The sequence below is a fragment of the Phalaenopsis equestris genome, unplaced genomic scaffold, assembly GCF_001263595.1.
Source record: "Phalaenopsis equestris unplaced genomic scaffold, ASM126359v1 Scaffold000347, whole genome shotgun sequence".
Lineage (NCBI taxonomy): Eukaryota > Viridiplantae > Streptophyta > Magnoliopsida > Asparagales > Orchidaceae > Phalaenopsis > Phalaenopsis equestris.
Genome location: NW_018164789.1, coordinates 1252267 through 1279008, shown reverse-complemented (window position 1 = coordinate 1279008; position 26742 = coordinate 1252267). Strand labels below are relative to the sequence as shown.

The 26742-nt window shown below is 33.9% G+C and overlaps 1 protein-coding gene across 9 annotated transcripts in view; it reads right to left on the bottom strand.

Moving 5' to 3' along the window:
* The window catches only part of LOC110026041 (ubiquitin-like protein ATG12), a 52737-nt gene that overhangs the window by 8348 nt on the left and 17647 nt on the right, over positions 1 to 26742 (bottom strand). For 3 of the 9 annotated variants that reach the window (XM_020726808.1, XM_020726805.1, XM_020726799.1), the window contains one exon: positions 504 to 754. The exons of 4 other annotated variants lie outside the window; for them this stretch is intronic. In XM_020726808.1, the coding sequence (XP_020582467.1) occupies positions 695 to 754 (60 nt within the window). In that variant the 3' untranslated portion in view covers positions 504 to 694. Of the gene's footprint in view, positions 1 to 503; positions 755 to 1121; positions 1173 to 18467; positions 18579 to 26742 lie in introns of those variants that run through there. 2 more of the 9 variants (XM_020726801.1, XM_020726796.1) reach the window with 2 other exon arrangements.

The window sequence follows — 26742 nt, the reverse complement described above, 5'->3', positions numbered from 1 at the left end:
TATATATATATATATATTTACGATTTGATGACCTTAATGACCTCAGAATCAGTTGATATTGGGCTCGTTGGATTTCTCTCGTCAAAACGCTCAATTCAACTCTATACACGTCAATTTTGGAGTTCATTTGACTCTCCAATTAACCACCCAAAGCCTCTAAAAGTGATTCATCAATTTGATTTAGGTTTGATTCAACTCGAATTGGAACAATTTTGGCATCATTGGATTCATCTCATCAAGTTATCAGTTTAAGTTTATTGAAATTGAAATTCTGTATGATTTCTTTTTTTTCAATCAGAATATTTATTGATAAAAAAAATGCTTCGGAGCCAAAATTATGCGGAGGAAGCAAACTCAGAAAAGAGGGAGGGTCAAGAGACAAATAAATTAAATATTTGATGACACATACAACACAAACACTTCGGAACAGCAGTCAGAAGAGTGACGAAGAATTAAAGCAGGAGAAAAGAGTTAATTCAAATTTTGATTTATATATGGAGGTTTCCCGAGACAGTTACCAATTTCTCAGGAGAAAAAACAAAAGTTCAGTTAATATACACTAAATTGATAGGTACTAACTCGATAAAAAAAATAATTCAAAACATAAAAGTAGAACATGAGCCTCAGATTTTTATTTTGCCAATTTTTTGGCTGAAAACGAGAAGTGTGGTTTTGATGTCCTTGATTCCAGTTCTTAGCCCCAAGCCATCGAACACGCGTAATTAACCAAAAGCTTTCCATCAAACCCAAAATTCTGTAAATAGAAAGAAATAAATCTATTTACTTGACTATAGAGCGTTCTAAAATTTTAAAAAAGGGGCTTGTTTACATACCACACAATTCCTATGTATTTACATATCTAACACGTAAGCTTTCCATATTTACATAAATAACACTAATAAATATTAGTATTACTAACTTTTTTTCAAGTGAAGTACACCATTTTATGCAATAGTTTCATGAGACCAAAGCGTTATAAATGTAAATATCAAAGTTTAAGTGTTAGATATGTAAATAAAAAGGAATTGAGCGGCATGCAAGTAAATTTTCCTTTAAAAAGTCACGAGTATCTAAAGAGACAGCCCTTAGATTTACAGTTTTTTTAGTCTAATGATCCACAATAATTGCATCAGCAGCTACAACAATAGCAGCCACAACAGTTGGTTGGTAAGCTGAAAAAAATAAAGAATGGATGTTGACCCTTAACTAATAATTTAGTGCCTCCTATTCCTTCTTTACACTATTGCGACATAAATAATGGCTAAATCAAATGGAGAAAAAAGACTGTTGATAAAGATCAAACTGGAAAGAAAGAGTAAAAACACAAATATATAAAATTTTTGTAAGTGCATCTACTGCCAAAGAAAACATATAAACATTTGAAAATTTTGGATTTCATTTTTCTACAGTGTCATATATAAAAAAATAAAAAATAAAAAAATAAAAAAAAACTAGCCAAAGTAAGAAAAAAATGACATGTCAATAAAAATTAATTGATAAGAACCTAGAAATCAAAGTATTGAATAACACGATAGAACCAAGGAAATAAAAGACTATAATTGGAAACATAATCTCAGCAAAATCTAAAGCATTGAGACAATAAATCATGATGCATACAGTAATTAGGTTTCTACACCTGAAATCCCATGAGCAGCAGCGTGATTATCAATTATAGGCATATCCAAAGCACGAATTTAACATGGTAAAAAACCCTTTTGATCATAAGTTGAAAATTAAGTTAATTAGCCATTAACTATTTTCCTTCTATATAAAACTAATCCTTTAACATTTCTAAGAGTTACAATGCAAGGACATTAAGAAGAAAACAAGTTTGATTGAAGGTCGACTAAAGTAAAGCCATAACCTAACGCAACCATTTTATTGAATATTAATGTCAAATAAAATCATTATTTAAGTTCAAATTAGTAAGTCCAAAAAATGAGACATGCTTGACTTTTTGAATGCACCTTTCTTTTCATTTCTGTTGTTGAGTGATTTTCATACTTGTTCATGAATGATATTTTTAATTGATGTTGTCGAGTAATTAGTTTTCATTTCTGTTTTTGAGTGAATGCACCGTGCTTGATATTTTTAATTGATGTTACTTCTCATCTCCATGGTCAATTTGTTTTCACAATTATTTGGATTGGAAGCACTAGGAGTAAATTGTAATTCATTTGCCTATTTTTAAAATTTTGGTGATTTTGTTATAAAAATAAATAAATAAATAAAATAAAATAAAAAGAAATGCAAACTTAAATGTTGAGGTATTAGAAATACCCAAAATCCACTATCTTCATTGATTGAAAATCGGTTGATTTGACTGAAAAATGGGATGTCATGCTCTCCCAAAAATGGGTGAAATTGAAATTGTGCTTGAAAAACATTTAATGAAACAACACAATCTCCCCGAATTTATTTCAACTTCAACCAAGCAAGAAAAGTGAATTTCAGTGTATTTGTTTTAGGCTGCATTCTGAAACTGCATGTATTTCAAATATATGCTACCCAACAGCCCCTAACAAATCGATTACCATCTATCCAATATCCACCACTGAAATAAGAGGAACAGAAATCAAAACTCAGGAAAAATGTCTCCATGAGAACATGAAAATCGCAATTTTCACTCCTAAGAAGTAGATAGTATCCAAAATTGCCTAGAAGTTCTCCATTAAACCACTTCAAGTAACTTTTTAAGCTTACCTAAGAGAAATAGTTGCATTTAAAAAAAATCCTACAAGGTTAGCATGCGACATTATGGGCTTAAAGAAGTCTTTAAGCATTTATATCTGACTGGTATTTTATACATTTAACACCATCTTTCATTCATTCAACTTCATATCAAATTGACTTCCTATTTTGTGACTTCAATTCTATCATACTCCATAACAAAAGAACATCAAGTTCACTAATTACTTCATAGCTAGGCTCTCACAAGAAAAGATCCAACTGACATCTTATTTTAACTTAAATTTTCAACTTCAAAAAGTATTAGAGTCCTAATGATCTTCCATATCATCATTTGTGTCATTAAAATTGGTGACAACAGATGGTCAAAAAACATAGTACTTAAATGAACATTTTATTTATACTCCTTGAATAAGCAATGAATATTATTAGTGTTGTTAATCAACTCTTCTTAGTGTTGTTGATCAACTCTTCTTTCACCATTTATTACACTAATAATTTACAAATTTTATCTTATACTGACAATCAAACGTTAACACACGTGGTAATTGGAAACATAATCTCAGCAATATCTAAAGCAATGAGACAATAACTCATGATTCATACGGTAATTAGGTTTCTACACCTGAAATCCCATGAGCAGCAGCGTGATTATCAATTATAGGCATATCCGAAGCACAAATTTAGCATGATAAAAAACCCTTTTGATCATAAGTTGACTATTAAGATAATTAGCCATTAAGTATTTTCCTTCTATATAAAACTATTCTTTTAACATTTCTAAGAGTTACAATGCAAGGATATAAGAAGAAAACAAGTTTGATTGAAGGTCAAATAAAGTAAGCCAAAACCTACCGCAACCTTTTTATTGAATATTAATGTCAAATAAAATCATTATTTCAGTTCAAATTAGCAGGCCCAAAAATGAGACATGCTTGACTTTTGAATGCACCTTGCTTTTCATTATTTTTGTTGAGTGATTTTCATACATGTTCGTGAATGAGACATGCTTGATATTTTTAATCGATGCTACTTCTCATTTCCGTGGTCAATTTGTTTTCACAGTTATTTGGATTGGAAGCAATAGGAGTAAATTGTAATTCATTTGCCTATTTTTAAAATTTTGGTGCTTTGTTTATAAATAAATAAATAAATAAAACAAAAAAGAAATGCAAACTTAAAATGTTGAGGTATTAGAAATACCCAAAATCCACTATCTTCCTCAATTGGAGATCGGTTGATTTGACTGAAAAATGGGTTGTCATGCTCTCCCAAAAATGGGGTGAAATCGAAATTATGTTTGAAAAACATTCCATGAAATAATAACAATCTCCGCGAATTTATTTCAACTCCAACCAAGCACTTCGAGAAAAGTGAATTTCAGTGTATTTGTTTAGGCCGCACTCTGAAATTGCATGTATTTCAAATATATGCTACCCAACTGCTCCTAAAAAGCCGATTACCATCTATCCAATATACACCACAGAAATAAGAGGAACAGAAATCAAAACTCGGGAAAAATGTCTCCAATGAGAACATGAAAATTGCAATTTTCATCCCTAAGAAGTAGATAGTATCTACAATTGCCTAGAAGTTCTCCATTAAACCACTTCAAGAAACTTTTTAAGCTTACCTAAGAGAAACAGTTGCATTTAAAAAAAATCCTACAAGTTAGCACGCGACATTATGGGCTTAAAGAAGTCTTTAAGCATTTATATCTGACTGGTATTTTATACATTTAACACCATCTTTCATTCATTCAACTTCATATCAAATTGACTTCCTATTTTGTGACTTCAATTCTATCATACTCCATAACAAAAGAACATCAAGTTCACTAATTACTTCATAGCTAGGCTCTCACAAGAAAAGATCCAACTGACATCTTATTTTAACTTAAATTTTCAACTTCAAAAAGTATTATTCCTAATGATCTTCCATATCATCATTTGTGTCATTAAAATTGGTGACAATATATGGTCAAAAAACATAGTACTTAAATGAACATTTTATTTATACTCCTTAAATAAGCAATGAAGAGTATTAGTGTTATTAATCAATTCTTCTTAGTGTTGTTGATCAACTCTTCTTTCACCGTTATCATACTAATAATTTACAAATTTTATCTTATACTGACAATCTAACGTTGACACGCGTGGTAAGGCTAAAGTTGTAATCAACTCAATATTTATCAAACTTCGCTTGTATGTAGATGACTGGATTACTCAAGAAACCAAGATAATCACATTTCAATTTCAGCGGGATCTTATATACCCAAAGTATGAATTTGTTTTGGGACTTTCTTATTCCAAATAAATTACATGTGATATCATTAAAAACTTTCAAGAATCCTTTACTAGTCGTTAAACTTCTCCTTTAATTCATCAGACCTTCTATCTCTCTTCTATAAATGCAAGAACACGTCTTTATAAAGCAGAACTCGCTCCAATATAAAATAAGTAGAATTTGCCTCAACAATAACATCTTAATCTTATCGTAACAATCGCATATTCTTCTGTGTTTTACAATAAAATTTGAAGATTTTTGCCGAAGATTCTCTAATGTACTTAATAATACTACCAAATTTCTTTATATTATCATTAACTTCAAACTAGCAAGTACTATTGAATTTACGATATGATAATAACAATTGCAACTAAGAACTTAAAAAAAAAAAAAAACAAATAAAACTCACTAAAATGTAAGGCCTTTCTAGCCGTTAAACATATATGAAGAGAATATACAATAGTATCATTATCAATATCATAAGAAAACATGATAGAATAATTAGCCAAATTAATGGTAAACATTATCAATATCATATTGGCTAAGACTCCTAAAAATATCATTGCTAATGATATAGCATATCTTAATGAAATGTCAAATTTATAAAAATCTTATTTTTTTCAATAAATTCTAATCAAAATAAATACAACATGCGGTGATGCAAGTATATTTCTCTCTACTATATTTATTATTAAAGATAAGAAAAATTATACTAACACTATAATAGCCGGGTCCCAAGCCCCAAATACGAAAACTGGAGTGTCATGTTAGGTAGTAAACAGCCAATGTAAAAATTTTTGTCAAAAAAATATTAACAAGAATCATTTAAATCATTGTGTAAAGACTAGAACATCCCCTGAAAGCAACGTGATGTATGACCTAAATACAGTAAAAAGTATACAATGGTCGCTACACAAGCGTCCGGGTGCAGTATTAAATAAGCAAGATTTCCCACATTATGCTAGATCTGGGCAAAAAAATTAGTCTATGAAACTAATATTAGAATAGAATCTTGGAATATAGTACTAACACAGTTAAATTAATGAAATTGGTGAATATTATGATTTTTAGGAAGATAAATATTTTATGTATTCAAAAAACTAAATGGTTTGAGAAAAAACTAAAGAGATTGATAGCTTAGATTTTAAAAATTTTGTATTCAGGTAGGAGTTGTGCTAAAAATGATGTAGGTGTACTTGTTGATAAGTGTTTGAAAAATAATGTTGCAAAAATTAATAGAATTGAAAATAGAATTATAGTCATAAAGATTATTACAGATACTAAGATTCATAATGTTAGAAGTGTTTATGCTCTTTAAGTAAGGTTAGATATTTGTTTAGAAGAAAATTTTGGAATGTTCTAAAATAACTTAAGACAAATGATACCTCTTCAAGAAAAAAATTTTGACTACAGAAGATATAAATATACATGTCAGTAGAGTAGTAGAAGATTTAGAAATATTCAAAATGACTATAGTATTGGAGCGATTAATGAAGATGAAACCATATTAAATTTTGCTTTAGCTTATGCTTCAATCATTATTAATACTTTATTTATGAAAAGAAATGGGCATATTATTACTTAAAAGAATGGATCTAATAAAATACAAATTGATTATTTTCTTATGAGAAAATGAAATCGTCAAGATATAAAGATCGTAAAATCTTTCAAGTGAAAATTTAAGTACTCAACATCGATTATTAGTTTTAGATTTTAAAATTAATAGTTGGAAGGTAAAAAAATTAAAAAACATAATAGAATTAAATGGGGGACACCTAATAAACACAAATAAAAGTATTTTTACGAGCAAACTTTAAGATTTTAAGATATGAGATGTTCGTGGAGAAGTTAATTCTACATGTGATAAATTAACAAACACTATAAACAAGTGGTAAAAGATAAACTTGGAAAATAAAAGAAAAAAAAATTATAAATAAAAAAAGTTTGTAGTGGAATAATAACAAATAAGAAAAGATAAATATAGGTATTATAATATAAAAGTTTAGAGAATTGCAAAAAATATATGATAGCCCTTACGGAGTCTAAGAGAACCATTTGTGATGCTAAAAAATATATTTTTAGTGATATTTGTAATAGATTGGATACTAAATAAGGTGAAAGATATGAGTATAAACTAGTCAAATAACGAGAAAAAAATAAAGATTTAATTTAGGTAAAGTGTATTAAAGATGAAAATCAAAAAGAATTTTTCTTAAATGAAGATATTCAACACTGTTGGATGAAATATTTTGATAAATTTTTCAATGAAATTTTTGAAAATATGACCGACTTCAATGATCTTATTATCGTTAATAATATTATTTTTTTTATTTTTACCATCGCATTAGTAAAAAAAAAAAATTGATGAAGATTTAGAGAAAAATAATAGTGAAAAATCAATAGGACTTGATGTCCAAATAGAAGTGCAAAGATTTTTAAGAGATCTGAGAATTTCTTGGCTTGCTAAACTTTTTCATATTATTTTAAAAATAAAAAAGATGTTTAAGGAGTGGATGAATAGTATTTTGATCCCCATTTTTTTAAAAAAGGGGATGCACAAGAGTGTGGAAATTACAAAGAAATTAAATTAATGTGTCATATATTAAAATTATGAGAGAGAGTAAGTGAACATAGGTTAAGGTGTGATACAAAGATTCATCATAATTAGTATAGATTTATGCCAGACAAGTCTACTATGAAAGCTATACAGCTATTGAGAGATTTGATTGAGCAGTACACAGAGATTAAGGAGGATCAACATATGATTCTATTTGATTTAGAAAAATCTTACGATAAGATTCCAAAAGAAGCTCTTTAAAGTTCTAGAAAAGAAAGTTGTTGATATGACTTGTATTCAAATCATTAAAAACATGTTCAGTAGAATTGTTACTTGCGTTCGATTAAAAGGATTGACTAAATATTTTCCTATTTTAGTTATATTATATCATGAATTGATTTTAAGCCCATGTATTTTTGTTTAGTTATGAATGCTCTTACCGAACATTTACAGGAGAATGAACCTTAGTGTATGTTTTCCATTGATGATAACATTCTTGTGGATAAGACTAGAGAAAGAGCTTAGAAAAAACTTGAATCATAGAGGTCTACTATAAAGCATAAAGGCCTTCATTTGAGTAGTTCTAAAACTGAAAACATTGAATGTAATATCAGTGATAGTAGATCTAATGACAGAGTTGTAATAATAGATCAAATCATTAAATGGAGTAAACGTTTTAGATATCCCGAGTCTATTGTTCAAAGTGATGGTGACATAGATGGGGATGTTATTAGTAGAATTCAAGTTAGATGGTTGAAGTAGAGAACTGCATCAGGCCTATTGGGTGGTAGAAAAGTATTGCTTAGATTTCAAGGAAAATTTTATAAGATGGTGGTGAGACCTCCAATGCTTTATGACACAAAATGTTGGGCTATAAAAGAGAAGCATCAAACTATGTTTAAGTGTTGTCGAGATAAGAAAGCTTAGGTAGATGAGTGGCTTTATACTCAAAGACAAAATGTGAAATGAATATATCTGTGAAAGGGTTGGTGTAGCTCCAGTGGCAGAGAAGACTAGAAAGAGTCATCATAGATGGTTTGGTCACATTAAACGTCGATCATATGATGATCCAGTTAGGATAGTAGACGTTTTAGATTCGATTTATGTTAAGAAAGGTATAGGTGGACCTAAAAAGACCTGGGCATGTTGCATAAAAAATGATCTTAATTTATTATAATTAAATAAAAATATCACTCGCAATAGGACCCAATGGAGAAAAAGGATTCATGTATCCTACCCCACTTAGTGGGATAAAGAATTGTTGTTGTTGTTGTATATGATAAATTATACTAGAAACTTTAGCAAACAAGGTTTGTCAACCTAATATTTAACACACATGATCTCTCTTTTGAAGCCTTTAAATTTCAAAACTCATGGAATATTGTATCATGAAATAAGTAAAATCAAGCTCAACAACATAAAATGGATTCTTCACATAAAGTAAAAATAGTACATGGTTTGTGAGACACGTCATGATCATTCTTTAGGAATAAACTTCCATCAATGCATGCTGCACTTGACAAAAAGGGTTATTTTGTTACAGTTTTTTGCTTTTACGATAGCTTTCCAAATGACATTTAAGATGTAGTTTTTCATTATTACATTTACTTAAGATGATTTTGTCAGACTACTTGCATTGTTCTATCAAAATCAAATTGTCTCTTCTGTACTTAAACCTAAGGAAATAATCCTAAGGCATTGAGCTCACTTTTGTCATTTTTACGAGGCTGTATAATCTTTGAATCCCTTATTAACTATAGGTGTTTTTGCACCTTCAGCTCATGCATTTGACAAAGCTTCTTTATAAATGGCATAGAAACTTCAACTAAATTAGAAATATAAATTATGAATATATTAAAGTTACTATAGTAAGATCAAATAGTTTACAGCCAACAAGGAATATTAGACTTTAGCAAGAAGGAATATTAGAAAAGCTCAACAACTGAAGAAAATCATTATTTTTATTTATATGTCTACGATCAAACCACTAAAAAATCAATAATAATTTTAATCTAGGGGCATTACATACATTCAGCTAAATTCCTAAATATTTTTCTAACACCTAAACTCTACTTCTTACGTCTATACCACCTAAATCAATCATATCACACCAAAAATACCATTATTTTAACTTCTAAAAAGTGAGATGTATCATTTCATTCATAGATGAGGTGGCATATAAGAAGTTTAGATGTTAGATATGTGAATCCATCGGAATCAAGTGGTATGCATGTAAATATTCCTTTAATCTAATTCAAATTTCTAAGAAAATCCAATATGAAATATGAAAATTAATGTTTCAAAAATTGCAACCATGATCCGTATAAATCAAGCAATAAATACTTATATATTAAGTAAAGATAGTGTTATGATGGCACTTAAGGACAATTTAGTCGTTTATTAGCCTAAGGGCAATTGGATCTTTTATTATTTATAATAAAAAAGAAAGAATTGTTCAGAAAAATCGCCTCTATTCATTTAAGACTTTGGCTTATAGTGAGCCTTACAACATTCTATAGAAATAAATCCCTAAACTAATTATATATTTCCTATATACAAGAGCCTAAACTTTATACAATTCTCAACACTCCCCCTCAAGATGGGCAAAAGATATCCACTAAGCTCATCTTGTCACACAATCTAAATAGATCTAATGAGCTAAGTCCCATGGTGAGGCAGTCAGCCACTTACTCTCTAGTAGCTACATGACCTATCTCCAATAATCCACTATTCAGTCTGTCCTTGATGAAGAACCTATAAATCTCCACATGTTTGGTTTTTTCATGCTGCACCGACTTCTTCGCAATTCTGATTGATGACTTGTTGTCGCACCACAACTTCATTTGTGTTTCTTGATCCATCTTGAGCTCTACCAATAAAGCTCTCAACCATAACATCTCGACAACTCCTAAGGCCATGGCAATGTACTCTGCCTCTGTCGTCGACCTCACAACTACCGACTATTTCTTGCTCTTCCAAGTGACCAAATTACCCCCTATAAACATACAATATTCTAATGTGGACCTTGTGTCACAACACAACTACCCCAATCAGAGTCACGGTAGCCCTCAACGCCTAAATGTCCATTTTTTCTGTAGATCAATCACTTTTCTGGTGCACTCTTCAGGTATCTTAGAATCTGATACACTGCATCTATGTGGCGCTTCCTCGGATCATGCATGCAATGACTCACCGTGCTTACTGCAAATGATGTGTCAAGACGAGTGTGACTCAGAAATATGAGAAGCCCTACCAACCTCTGGTACCTTTCACGATCAACTAACTCTCTTGCCTTAGTGCTCAACTTTTCCTTCTAATATTTGGTGAAGTTGCAGGCTTGCATCCTAACATGCTCGTCTCTATGAGCAAGTCTAGCAGAGTCCAAAGAAAGAACAATCCTCTCTGCTCCATGAGCTACCTCAATCCCGAGAAAGTATCTAATTTTTCTCAAGTCCTTCATCTCAAACTCTTTATCCAAACTTAGCTTCAGTTGAGAAAGCTCTCTCTAACCATCACCAGTGACCGTTATATCATCCACATACACAACAAAAATAGTAATGTGACCACCATGTCGTCGAAAGAACATTGTGTGGTCGGTTTTGAACTGCTAATAGTCTGTGTCTACCATTGCTCTCTTGAACCTATCAAACCAAGCTCAAGGAGGCTACAAACTATACAGTGACTTACTCAATTTACATACATTGCCCACTATTTGGTTTGTTTTGAAGCCTAGGGGTATCTCCATGTACACCTCCTCTATAGATCCTCATGAAGAAACGCATTCTTCATATCTAATTGGAGTAACTCCATCCACCATTCACATCTAGAGAGACGAGTGTCCCGACCGTGTCATCTTCGCCACCAATGGAAATGTCTCATCATGATTGATGTCATTCATCTGACCATACACTTTCGCCACCAATTGTGTTTTATAGCGATCAATTTTTTCTTCTGAGGTCTGCTTCATTGTCCCGACTACCTTTTTCCCTGTTGGTAGCAACACGGGCTCCCACTTCATGTTCTACTCGAGGGCACCAAGTTCCTACAACATGGCAGCCTTCCACTTTAGCTCCTCCTTAGCTGTCTGCCAACACTTGGGTAGAGAGACAATGTCCAAAGATACAGCGAATGCTCCGTGTAAAGGTGATATGTTAGAGTATGAGATAAACTGGGCAATGTCATGTGAGAAACCAAAATGATCAAGAGAATAAAGATCAGGAGAATAGTACGCATTCTTGCAAGAGGATTTCCTTAAATTCATAGGGCTGTGAGGAGAAGGGAGATGAATCGTATCACCTGTATAATCGAATTTCGAAGTGGATGGTGTAGTTGTCTCAAAAGTCAGGGTAGACAGGGACAAGGGACTTCTTGGCACGAGTGGCACAGCAAGCACTGTTCCCTCACGTTGTCTTCTCCTCCTTATATACACCCTCGACTCCCCTTGAGCTTGAATCCCACCATCTTCAGGCTCATTTTCTTCATTTTTTGGCTTTTTCTCAGTTGATCCTTCCCACACAATAGGACAAGACATCGTTCTCACATATACCAATCTCTCGCCATCACTATTCTCCCCCTCTCGCCTCATACCTACGGTATTTGGTGAGTCACCAAAGGGTGATGTCAGCTCAAGGTGTGATACAGTTTGAATTCTCTAAAAGTCACTTTCATACTCACAAATAATCTATTCTCGATTAGGCTCTAACAAACATACCCCTTCTGAGTAGTAGAATAACTCGCGAAAACATGTTTCACAGCTTTGGGATCTAGCTTCCCTATTGATGATCTATTATCCTTCACAAAACATACACAATCAAATACCTTCAATGGGGGAATTCCGCCTTTATCTCTTTTCAAAAACTCACAAAAATGTTGTCACTGTAACACTCGACGACATTCTGTTGATCAATTAAGCGGCTGTCAAAACTGATTGCCCCCACAACTGTTTTGGGACGTCAATCGAGATCAACATGCTTCGGGCTACCTCTAAAAGGTGATTGTTCTTCCTCTGAACTACTCTGTTTTGTTATGGTGTGTATGGACATATGGTTTGATGTTGTACCCCTTGAGCTGACAGGTACTCCCTAAACGTTTTGTTGGTATACTCTGTCCTATTATCATACATCAATAACTTCATTACTGCATCGTATTGGAACTGAATTGCCCTGTCAAATTTTTTAAAGCAGGCAAAACACATCACTTTTACATCACTTTTATTTCTCATTAGATATAACCAAGTAACACAAGAAAAATAATCAATGAAAGTCACAAAAAATCTATAGTCATTCATCGAAATTGCAGAATAAGGTCTCCATACAACTGAACGCACCAATGCAGTGTTTGGCTGCATCCTAGATTTACATTAAATAGGATAGTAAATCTAGATTTATCAAATCAAATTTGACGGACAAATGTTTTGAAGCCATAGGCGTAAATCCACCTGCGATTCGATTTAATAAATTTTTGTCCTCTCCAACATAAACGACATTCTTATGCCTTGCTTGTTTTAAAACATATTCACGTCGGGAAGAAGACAAAACACGAGAAAAAACATGCAAAACGTGATAAAATTTAGTTTAACTAAGCGTTAGATTTAAGTTTCAGATTCTTTGTGTTTGGCTGGATTTAATCCAAATCCATTGCTAAATTTGCCTATTAATAGGCTACCAAATATCGTCAAAATCAAACACACAAGAACTCATATTATTATCAAAACTAACATAAGAGCTCCTAGCATGCTTACCAAAATCACAAGCATCACAAACTAATTTTTGTTTATTTGTTTTCTCATACAATGACGGATACAAATGACTTAATAGATGAAACGAAGAGAATCTCATGCACTTGTGATGTAGCAACAACAAAATCTTCATACTCCTCCCAGACCCTTCTACTTCAGCATTCTCTACCATGGATGTCAAGGCTGAGTCCATCTCTATCCAAGTATTAGAAACCATTATGTCACGTGTCAATGCCAAGTCTCTAGTTAGTTCCCTTTTCTTGAAAGATCACCTTAGGAGTATCAAATGAAACAACACATTTTAGTTGGAAAATAACGACACTAATAGATAAAAGATTCACTGAAAAAGGAGCGTGCAAAATATTGGACAAAATCATAGAATCAGTACACCTCACTGTACTCTTACCAACCATAGCTTGTGTTGTGTCATCAGCTGTCTAAATATTCTATGAAACTGCTAGATAAGTATAGAAAGAGAACTCCCTAGCGTTACTTGTAATGTGTCAAGATACACCAATATCTACTATCCATTATGGTGATCTTGTGGTTGATATAGAGGCAAGAACATAAGTATTACAAATACCTTTGGCTGAGTGAGCATAAGTAGCCGTGTTGTCCTTGAATGATGATAAAGTGGATGCATTCTCAGTCACATCACATGTCGCTCTCTGTTTTCTCTTCAACATCTCCAATAACTTATGATTCTTCTCAGTAAAGACAACCCCTATCTCTCCCATGTCCTCTGTTACCATCAGATTTTTCCCGCTAGCCATCTATTCCACCTCTTTGGCACCACGGCCTCTAAACTGTCCACGTCACTTGTTTCTCTCCCTTTGGGCAACTTTGGACAAGCTTTGCTCAAGTGTCTCACTTCTCCACAGTTGTAGCATCTGCAGATCTCTCCCTGAGCATCTGTCACACCTGAGCTCGAGGCAACCAAAGCTGATCTCGTACCTGGAAGTCCACTCGACTCAAAGTGTAGCAGCATGTTACTCTCCTTCTGTATCCCTGTATCATCGCAACAATGATCTCATCCAGTTTAGGGATCGTTGCCTTGGCTAGGAAAACTGATCTCCTCTGATCAAAGGTCGGGTTCAAGTGAGCTAGAAACTGCATAGTCCTTATCTACGCAAAGATCTCTCCCTTCTTGCACCTCAGATCACCACAACTTGACATAGGTGAGAAGTGATCAAGATCTTGCCACAGCCACTCCGGCTCTATGGAGTACTCCTGAAATGATCTATAAGTCTAAACTATTGCTTTTATCTCACGTTGAATCTGAAACACGCTCATGTGATTCTCAGCTCCAACAAAGATCCTTCAACTTCGCCCACATGCCGCTCACCTTTCGATTATCATCCACCGATGAGGCAATAACCATCAAGTTGAGAAACCAGGTGTAAAGCAATGCATGGGTAGTCCTCCACTCATCTCCCTCAGCACTGTCACTCTTTGGCTTCACCATCATTAGTTGTCCTTCCAGTCTCTTCTACAGTCAAGCAACCTCAATTCGACGTGACTCCATCGAGCTTCAGATCCACAATAGGGAGATCTAGCTTCACCTGCATTGGAGCAAGTGTTGAGGTAGTGGCACCCGTCGAGATGCTAACTCCCGATATGAGTACGATCAAGGCCTTTAAAACTTCAGGATCTATCTTCTCCAGAAGTTTCAATCATTATTTGTAGCACTATCTCCATCTCTTAACAACCTTAATCACAAGGATCAAGTCTTGATCACACAGATCACATGTGACTTCCTTCTTACAAGTTCATGCAATTCGCTCTGCCTTAGCTCGCACGAAGCATGCAAAACCGCAGCCGCTTCGATCCTTCACCTCCATGTCGTCAAGTGCAACTCTAGAATTGAACATTCTACTTTGTTGCCTTTCTCGCTACCGAGCCGAAAGTAAATATCGTGGAAGCCCTCCCGCGATCCAGTCCGGCAAACAACTTCTAGATCACAGCGTACAAAGAGCCTTGATACAATCGAGATGAGAGCTTGTTGGGGGAAAATGTGGGTCGTGATCGTGCACTTCGTGACCGAACCAGGGAGAAGGTTGCAGATCGAACTCTGTGATACAGTTGCGATCAGCTTGCTGAGAAGGCGGCGGCACGACCCAACTCTACGACCAGAGCTCACTGGGAAGAAGGCGACAACGAAGAGTTGAGGCAGCTAGGTTAGGCTCTGATACCCAAAAAGAAAGAATTGCTCGGAAAAATCGTCTCTATTTATTTAATACTAGGGCTTATATTAAGCCTTACAACATTCTCTAAAATAAATCTCTAAACTCATTATTTCCTATTTACAAAAAGGACCCGAGACTTTATACAATTCTGACATATTATTTAATAAAAACAAGACCCAAATAGATTTAGGGTTGGGGAGGCATATCTTAATGATGCAAGGCGCGAGGGTATCATGCACCCATGGGCGCTACAAATGTCGCACGTACACAGGTTCCATACGAGGGGAGAAAAATCAACTGATCCTTCCTTGTAAATGATTACCTTCTATTTGGAGTAGAGGACGCCTTCCTCATTAACCTAAGACTCTACGTTATTTGTCATGTGTTTAGGTCCGTTTTGCTTTCAAATTTTTTGCTTTGACGCATTTCTCCCTTGTTAGGATTGTATCCAATGTCAGACGGTGCTCTGGCTATATCCTGCTCCGAAGTGGTGATTATCTCCTTATAATCTTCCCTTTCCCGCTTTCTCTTGCTTATTGTCACACCCTCCAACATTTGTTGCTTCTTGTTGAAACATCTAGCAATTGTTGCTTGTTCAGCCACTAAAACACCTTCCACTCGCTGTCGTTAAGCCTCTTTACCACATCTCGCTCTTTGTTTCCACCACCTACGATCCTCGCCCTAGGCAGTTTTTTTGTGTTTGGGTCGTTGTTTTCCTATTTCAAATGTCCTTGTTTGTAATCATTTGAATTTCAACAATAATATTTTCATTACGTTAGGTTTCGAGTTAACTCCGATATCATTTGAAATCAGAGCTAATATAACCCTAATCTTATCCTAAGGTTTCTAGCCTTCCCACATCTTCATTCCAATTTTTTTTCCTATCTTAAATACTCTCTTTCATTCCCACAAATTCAAACCTTAACCATGTTACCAAGGAGACACGTGCCGGAACTTACCCAGGAAGAGATACAACGAGAGATCCATCGATTACAACAGAGCCTTGCGGAGATTGATGACACAACTCAGGCAAAAATTACTCTCGATCGTGGTATGAAGATTTGAAGAGAAAGAGACAATAAACTAAATGTTTTCATTGGGAGGACTTTGATGAGGAGGAGGGTACACCATGACACTTTAGAATTTATTGTCTGAGGCTGAGATAGGAGGCGACATATGGAGAACATAGAGATTTTGATGTAAAAGTGAATCAACTGGAATTCGATGGAGGAATGGATCCCGATAATTTCATTGAATGGTTGTAGTCGGTCAAGAGAATCTTCGAGTACAAATAGGTGCCAAAAGGCAGGATGAAACTTGTAGCCATTAAATTAAAAAAGAACTCTTCCTTATGGTGGGAAAACTTACAGAGGCAAAGAAAGATAGAAGGAAGAGACACGATTACTAGATGGGAGAAAACGAGCAAAGAGATGCAGAAAAAATATTTACCTCCTCACTACAGTAATGATATGTTTCTGAGGCTCCATTAACTACAGCAAAGACGCCTATCAATGGAGGAGTTCACAACATAGTTTGACCAGTTGTAGATGAAATGTGAGTTAGTCGAGTCAAAGGAACAAAACATAGCCCGATATCTGGTGGGACTGAAGCCAGCTATCAACAACATTATGCAACCACAGCCCTACTGGTCATTGAAAAATATCCAAACCTTAGATTTGAAGATGGAAAAATAGCAGAAACAAAATAGACAATTGCCCTCATTTACACAACAGTACGTAGCTAAAACAACCAGCAAGGGTACATATGGAGTTGGGAAAACCAAACAAGTGAGTGACAAGACAGATCTGGTGGAAAGAAACCCAAAAAGAGCAATTCGCCCAATACAGTTCTTGTCGGGAGATATTTTAGGTGACACTATTATAAACACAGTCTCCAACTATCCCACGAGCATAATTGTCGTCGAGTGAATGAGGAAGAAGCAGAGGAGGGCTAAGAGGAACTTCAACTCCAGGGAGATAGGGAGAAATGCTAGTCATAAGAAGGGTCCTATATATTGAGTTGGAGAATGATCATACATGCTTAAGACAGTAATTTTTGCATACAAAATTTCATGAAAGGAGAGGTTTGTGGCCTAATTATTGGCACTGGGAGTTGTGAGAATGTAGCATCCACTTTGATTGTGAAAAAATTGGGGTTGGCCACACAGAACCATTCTCAATCATATTGCTTTGTTGAAAAGGGAAAATGAGATATGTGTAGATCAACAGTGCTTGGTTAAATTTTTCGTTGGACAGCAACTATAGGAGCATGTGTGGTGTGACGTGATACTTATGGACGCTTGTCATATTTTGTTGGGGAGATCGTGACAGTTTGACTGTAAGTCTAGCAAGATGAGCTTAAGAACACTTATTCATTCAAAAAGGATGGAAAATACATAGTTCTTTTATCTGTCAACGAGGCGAGAGGAGTAGACATCACAAAAGAGACAGTAGTCCTACAAGCCACCTTTATGCTATCGATACGAGAAACTCCAGTGGTAATGGCTTTAATCATGTTAGAGGGAACAAAGGAGGTTGAGATACTAGAGATCGTACAGCCACTATTATATGACTATTGGGACGAGACGACTGACAATCTATGAAGCACGGACACAGACACAATACGGCGACATGATGTAATTAGAAAAAATAGAACACGATACGACATGGACACCTTTTTATATTTAATTAATTATTAATATAAATATATATTTAATATTTTCTACTAAAAAAATCACAAAACAACAAATACAATCATTACAAAAATTTTATAATCATAAAATTTATTTTTAGCAATATCAAAAAAGCATTAAAAATATCAAAAAAATTACCGAAACACTTGTCATCCATAATAAAATGAAGCAAAATATAGCAAAATGTCAAAATATAATAACATAATTATCATTAATTGGAGTTAATGCATTCAACAGTGGCCATAATTTGTACTAGCTCCATTAGTCTCATCAATGACACATTCACCTTCATCAATAAAAAACATTGTTTCTAAGCATGGCTTACCAAGAGAAGGATTAGAAACAAGGGTTCCAAAATTTTCCATTGCATCCAAGGCATCTCCACCAATATCCAATAAATTTGTGTACCCCTGAAAATATTTTGGACTCCTCCTAGATAGAAGATGAAGATTTGTATGAACAAATATCAAATGTTCACCTGGAGTAATTTTTTTCCTCTTAAATGAATTGATAATAGAATATGTACTCCAATTTCTTTCACAACAAGAAGATGAGCACGGTTGAGCCAACAATTTGACAGCTAAACTTTGCAATTGTGGGAAACTTGCTCCATAAATCATTTGCCATGCCTTTCCATCCATAATAGCTCTAAAAGCTATGGAGTCATGATCAACAAAAGCACAACTAAATCCAAAGAAATTAGCAAACTTCAAATTAACAATAGATTTTTCTTTAATGTTTGGGAAAATCCTCTTTAAGCATTTATTTATCTCAATTGATATCTCCATGTCTTTATGTGGAGCAACACGAGGAGCTTCACTTAGCCAATCGTGATTATAATACCTAATAAAAAATGCACATATAAGTGACAAAATTAATATAAGTTAGGATTAATAAAGAATAAACATCATATCAAATAATACATTGGATTGAGAAATGAGCTAAACAATGAAGAGGAGTGTTGCTTTTATTCCATCTTTCTACTAAAATCTCATAAAGTACTTTATAAAAATTGGTGTCTTTATTGTCTCGCTTTCACTTGTGTAGATATGTAATACCTTTCATATTTTCTATTATTGAAACTCACACATCGTAGATAAGGTGGAGACAGGGCTTATCTGTATCAGCCAATCTCAACATGTCGTATACAATTTTTATAAAATCAATAACATAATTAAGTTTATCCAACCACACATCATCCAAGATTTTGTCCTTCAAAAATTGTCTTGTTTACATCATCTTCACGATTTATATTCCACTTGTCACTGATCACTATTATATGTAGCCCTTGTTTTATTGTTTTGAATCTCCTAATATGATTATAATTGATGCAAAATGAGTCTCTGCAATGGCCAACATTTTCAACTTCACAAACTCATTGAATATTGATAATCTTATTAAATGATTCATAACAAAAGTTTTTACAAACTTAACATCTCCTATAATATCAATTATTCAGTTGCATTGCTCATAAGTTGTCTCATTTCCTTCTATATTCTTTGGAGCACATATATTCTTCAATGTTAAGTTTAATGTATGAACAATACAATGAGTTCAAAAATATGGGATATTGAACCTCAATCAATACTCGTGTAGCTCTGCACACAGGTGCATTATCAGCGATTATTTGAACCACTTTATTTGAACATACGCTCGCAATTACTTTAATTTCATTGATAAAGTAAAACTTATCTTTACATGTCTCTTCGTAATTAATAGCTTTTATAAACATTGACCCAAATTTTATGACGCTCATGAAATTAATGAAAACCCTTCTTTGTGAATCAGTCCAACCATCACAAACTATGATAACTCCTTTCTCACTCCAAGTCTCTTTTATAGGCTCAAGCATTCTCTCAATATGTGAACTCTCTTTTTGAAGTAATGTTATTTTTAACAGATTATAACTAGGAGGAATATATCCAATGATTGTGATGTTAGTTGCACATGAAAATGCACTAAAATAATATGGATTTCTTGCCAAATGAAATGGAAGAGCTGCAGAATAAAACATTCGAGTGATTTCTTCATATAAATGATCTTTGGCTTGTAAATTAAATGCTCTTTAAATAACACAATTGCCCGACATTTTTCTTCTCTTATGATCATACTCATAACTTTGTGCTCTAAATAAATATTCATTTAACTGAAAGCTACACAAGTGATTAGAACCACTATGCTCGGAAGAAGGGAAACTTCCTTGAATGCAGCATTCTTCTTTTTCTGCTTTGCATAAGCATCTAACTTCTGTATTTCTTGAATTTGTGTTGAAGTTACTTTAGAGCATACTCGAATATTAACTCCATATTGTTGAAACGAGTATGCTCTAACCCTAGAATATGTTCCCTTAACTTTCCTTGACAAAAAATGACACCAAAATTCTACGTTGCTTTCTGCACCGATTTAGATCATAATTTCTCTAATTTGGTCACATATGCCCATAAAGGCTACTAAATCTCCTTCGACCAGAAGGCTACAAAAACCAAAGGCACTGACGTGGTTTGTTGCAGCTCCCCATCGAGCTCCCACCCATCATCGTTCCCTGTTCCAGGCCATAATTCTTTAAATTGATCTTATCCAGTCCTGAATCTCACGTCATCTCGTTCTTCCTGATGTCGCTCATTCCAAGCCCAGATGTCAAGCAATTCCCTCCATATGTTGTCGCACGAATCAACCCTCGACTCCTTCGCTTAATTTGTGTGCTTTCGTTTATTCCCGCCTTCTAGATGTCGCGCTATTCCTTCCAATGGTTGTCGCTTAAGTCCGCTCTTAATTCCTTCACTTGATCTCGTGGCACTAGATATGCCTAAGACAGTGAGGCCGCCCTGATGTGGCACAAATCCTTCAGATTGTTGCCACTCGTGTTCATTCCCAACATTGTCGCTTGATCTCGCGGCACCGGATGAAGGTTTTGGACGAAACTTCATGATATTTCTCATTGTTTCTTCTAGCACCGTGAATCTCCCCTTTATGGACGAGACCAACTCCTCCATAGATGAGAGCTGCCCTTCCATGGACGAGAAACACTTCATTCTAGATTTGATTTGGCTCACTTCTTCCTTTAATTTCTCCTCCAAAGAATTTACCTTTTTAGTTTGTATTACTCTCAATACGGGTTTTTTTATCAAGAAAGTGGAACTTATTTATGTTGAGATCATGTCATTGGCCTCCCAGGTAACCCGAATTACGAGCATACCGCAAGGTTATGAGTTGTGGATATGTCCTCGGCTTCCTTGATCGCTCGCATCACGATTGTACTGGTTCAGCCATGAAGGCATATGGTTCCGCCGATCTGAACTGCGTCGCATTCCTGTCATTGGCTAGAGTCGCGAATGCATCACAGTGTTAGGCCATGAAGCGGCTAATGTGTATCAAATATGCATGTTGTTTTTAGGATATTTTAATATGTTATTTTTAGAATATTTTAATATGTTATTTTTAGGATATTTTAATTTTTATTTTTGTACTTTTATGCTTCTAATAATGTTTGTGATTGTATATACAATGTATAGGTGACTAGGCAATTTAGGGAGCAAATGAGATGAAGCGTACTCCAAACGGGCTGAACCGAGATGAAGCGAGTTTTTTAAATGCCCTTTCACCAGATATAGACACCCCTTTGCCAATACCAACACATAGGCGCTAGGATATAGAGAAACAGGTGCCCATAAGCCAATTATGAGTACCCAAGTGCTAGAAACAGGCGCCAAATCTAGGTGTTTAGATGACAATGCCCTAGAACCACAACCCGTACAACTGAAAAGTAGGCGTACCTAGGCCCCAGTTCATGTGTTTTGATTGTTTGAGTAGTTCACAGTCAATGCTTCGTGATCGAAGACTTGAATTCTCCTTTGAACGAAGGAAAGGTGGCTCTCTACGCATTCTACTCGCTGAATTGAGGAGAAAATGCCAGAGCAAGAAGATTCTAGTGAAATTAAGGGAGGAGATGAATGATTGAGACTTCTTGAGTGTATAAGTGCGCTTTTAACATCAACATTTAAATTGGAGGAAGAGAGACTAGTGCAACCATCTTAGCCCGGTTCTATCATTTCAAATTTTTGCTTGTGTTGTTTATCATCAATGAAATGAAACTGTTTGGTTTTCAAGCAGGTTTAGTGAGTACAACTTATATTCTCCTTTGAACTGGTTCTGCATAAATATGTCTGAATTTGTGATTCAAATTATATGAGGCAATCAAGAGTAATACTCCTTATCCCCTCTACGACATCTAAGAAGGTTCGACAAACATACAAGTTTAATTCCCTTAAATAAGTGCTTAGCCCAGCATTCATTTCTCCCTAAAAGCTTAGGGTAATCTAGAGGCAATAACCTCATTCCTCTAGATTTATGTGGTTTTAACCCAATTGTTCTCCTAAGGATTCTTCTAAATCTCGAAGTTCACAACAAGTTTTAACAATCCACCTTGTCTGGATGAATGTAAACGAAGAATAGAAGGTTAAATCACCATCTAATACAAATTTTAGTAAAAGTCACGCAAGTCGATCAAAATCTTACATTCCTACCTCCCCAATTCAATGGAGAATAGAAATTTTACTCCTTAAACATTCTTAAAAAAATAACAATTTCATTTCATTGATAATAAATAACACAAGCAAAAGTTTGAAATGATAGAACCAAATTAAGAAGCTTGCCCTAATCTCTCTTCCTCCTCTAATTGAAATGTTGATGTTACAAACACACTTATAAACTTAAGAAGTCTCAATCACTCATCTCCTCCCTCACTTGCACTTAGATCTGCTTGCTCTAGTGTTTTCTCATCAATCCAGTGCATATAGAATGCGTGGAGAGTCTTGCTTTCATCGGCCGAAGGAGAATTTAATTCTTTGACTGCAAATCGACGCCTCCGCTCAAACCATCAAAAACTATGAACTGACACCTGGGTGACGATATGTGGCACCTAAGAGCTGGTCTATAGTTCCTGGGGGCTGCAGTCGCGACACATACTTTCCAGTTGCTTAAGTTGTGGTTCTAGCGCATTAGGCATATAAGCGCCCACATCTGGCACCTATGCACTTAGGTGTCAAGAATTGGTCTCTGGGTTTGAGTTTCTCTGTATCCTACAACCTAAGTGCCCAAGACTGGTGCTCGCTCGCTGGTACTAGCAAAAAGGGGCCCAGGTCTGGTCAAAGGGCGTCTAAGAAGCTCGGTTCAGCTCGTTTTTAGTCCGTTTCATCTCATTTGCTCCCCAATATACCTAATGACATGTACACAGCATATACAATTACAAATACCATAAAAAGCATAAAAATCATAAATAAAGATAAAAATATAATTAAAAAATATACATATCAAATGCCCTCACACTTAAATATTATTCGTCCTCAAGTAATTCAATATATAAAAGTTAAAAATTTTTGGAAAATTCATGTTAGATTATAATTTATGATTATTGTATTATTTAGCAATGAGGCAATTAAATAATTCAACATGCAAAAACTTTCTCTTACGATTAAATTTTCTTAGAAAACACTAATACCCAAAATAACTTTTATTAACAAACTTCTTATATAATTACCCCTAAATCACTTATGTTTCGTCACTAAAATCGAATTATTTCTCATATATATTATATATATATATATATATAATTCAAATTAACTAATCAACTAAACAATATTAATTCAATTATTATCCTTTTGAATACAAAATTCTAAATTAAGAGTTATCTGGTTAAATATTAATCTTTGACTTTTAGAAAGGAAGGTTGGTACCAATTTTTTATTTCAAGCTTATCATGCTTCTCCTCTAAAAACTCTTTTTTTTTTATTTTTTCTCTCTGTTGATTTTTTTTTTGTTTCCTCTTTTCTTCTTTCTAAACATAATTACTATATCTGGTTAAATACTTTTTTTTTTAATCCTAATTCTTTTCTAAGTCAAATTCTCAATTGCCTCCTAAATAATTTCAAAATATTGTAGATCAATAAATATTAAAAAAGAATAAATTACCTAAATTGATTGGTTATTAAAGTGTATATATATTTAATGAGTTAATTTATTTGTAGCCAATTTTAATCTAAATGTTTAGGCATTCTTATATTGCAGAGTAATTAATTATAGTTATAAGTTAGTAGGAAGTCACTGAATATTTCAAAATTTGATTGAAAGTTTACGTCACCAATATTTATTTTATTTAACTCTTATTAATTCATACTAGATCCTAAAAAAATTTACCATTTCTTTAAATGAAATTCTAAAATGTAGATATCTAATTTTATTTTAGGGAACAATTTTGCAAATATCCATTCCCCCAAATTTATTTTGACATTACACATGCTAATAACAGCAGAAAAGGAAAAGGAACATAACAAGGTAACACATGAATATATAATAAAAGAAAAATAGGACACAAACAATAAAGACAGGTGAGAATGAAATAGAAATAATAAGAGTTGAAGTAAACACAAACAGGTCTAAATCATACTCATTATATAATAACATGTAGCAAGGTTAAAGTCAATATAACAGGCAAGTCAGGTGTATTTGTCCCCATAATTATTGTGCTCCTAGACATAAGTAAGAAGTAAGTGGCTCTAGAGAAATAACAAGCAAAGCATGCACAAACACGCACAAAATAATTAAAAAAAAATTGGGTTGTCTCACAATAAGCGTTTAGTTTAATATTCTCAATCTTATCCAATCACAAACATGCATAAAGAAAATAAAGTAAAACGTGCAATTTCCCAATAAGATAATGTTTGCACTGCCTCCCAAGTAACGTAAAGTTTTAAGTCCTTAGTCAGAGAATGTCAAATCAAGTCCTAAGATTTTTCTCTAAGATCAAATATCCAGTTTAATAATACTCAATCTCTTACCCAATATTATAATTATCCCAGAGATTCTCCAATCGTATTTTGTTGCGATCCCATTTCTGCTTTTTGAAATATTAAATATTTTCTTTCTGACTTCTCATTTAAAATTTCTTGCAATCATTTTATTTTCAATCTCAAACATTGATCAGGAATATAATTAGGGGTTGATATAAGATCATGAATCGAAAAAGTCACTTCATCAATTTGCGCTCTCCCATTTTTGTAAGTCAATATTAGCTCTGCCAATTGCAAGAAAAGATCTGCTAAAAATAATAGGGATCTTAGTATCTTCATTCATATCAAGAAAGATAATTTTTTTACTTTCGCTAGGATATCTTCTATAACCCCCTTTAAAAGAGTTAACGGTCAGTTAATTAAAGTGTCACTGTGGTGAGCTGAAGTTTTCCTAAACCTAGTCTTTCAAACACTAAAAAAGACATTAGGTTTATGCTAACTCCTGAGTCACATAATTTTTTTCTAATAAAATGATTTTTGATAGTGCAAAGAATAAAAAAACTACCCAGATCATTTAATTTTAGGATTTTTCTTTGAATTATAGAACTAAAATTTTCAATTAATGCCAAAATTTTAAAATTAGAAAATTTGTATTTCTTATTCATAAATCACACGTAACTAGACATTTGTTCAAGTGATTGCAAATGGAATGTCAATAGTAAGCTTCATGAATATATCTTAAAACTTAGAAAATTACCAATCCAATTAACCTTTGAGGAAAATGTGGTGGTTGTCTTTATTGTTCTATGTTTAGCAATCGGGTGTTTTTCCTAAGTCTGGGGTAAGTTCTTATACATATCGATCGGGCACAAACTCGAGCTCCTCTACTCTAGGCTTTTCCACTTTAGGTCTCTCGAGCACCTTCCCACTCCCAACTCCTTAGCATTGTAGCGATCGACATTATGGTCCTTAGGATTTACCTCTATATTGCTAGGTAACATCCATTAGGGTCTCTGACTCAATTAGTTTGTTATTTGTTCAATTTGTGTTTCAATATTCTTTATGGTTACAGCATGACTTCGAATATGATTCCCCATGTTTAGTACTACTTCCAATGAAAATTTCTTCTCCCTAAAATAGGGATTATAAGTGAGTAGGAGCGTAGATATGTTTTGGGTTGTCACTACCTTGATTATTCCAATGACCCGCAGAGTTGGGGTTGATTGTTCCCTCACTGCTAGGTTCTTACACATTGGTTATTATTATTCCAATTAAGGTTAAGGTGATTCTTCTAGCCTGAGTTGTAGATGTTGAATATGGGTTGAACCCATTGTTGATGTCATTCATAAATTATGTTGGCACAGCACTAGAATCAACTTGTTGTCCATAAGTGTTCTCCTCTATAATTGGTAATCCGGGTGCAAAATTCAATCCTAGATTGTCTAATTTCCTAGAGATAGCAACTAACTTGGGATGTTAAAATTAGTAGCACGTTTGTATCATGCACGCTAGCTTAGGGCTGTCAAAAAAGCTCGTTGTTCGCGAACAGTTCTTGTTCGATTCGTCAATGAGTTCGTGTTCGATTCGTTCGATAAGTAAACGAGACAAACACGAACAAATTTTTTTCGTTCGGTTAGTTAAACGAACCAAACACGAACAGTGATGCGTTCGTTTGTGTTCGAATCGTTATTGTTTGAAATATAAAATAATATAAAATAATTATATATATAAAAAATTATTATTTTTTAAAACATTAAATTTTATAAATTATAATATATAATAAATTAATAATAATAATAATATATTAATAT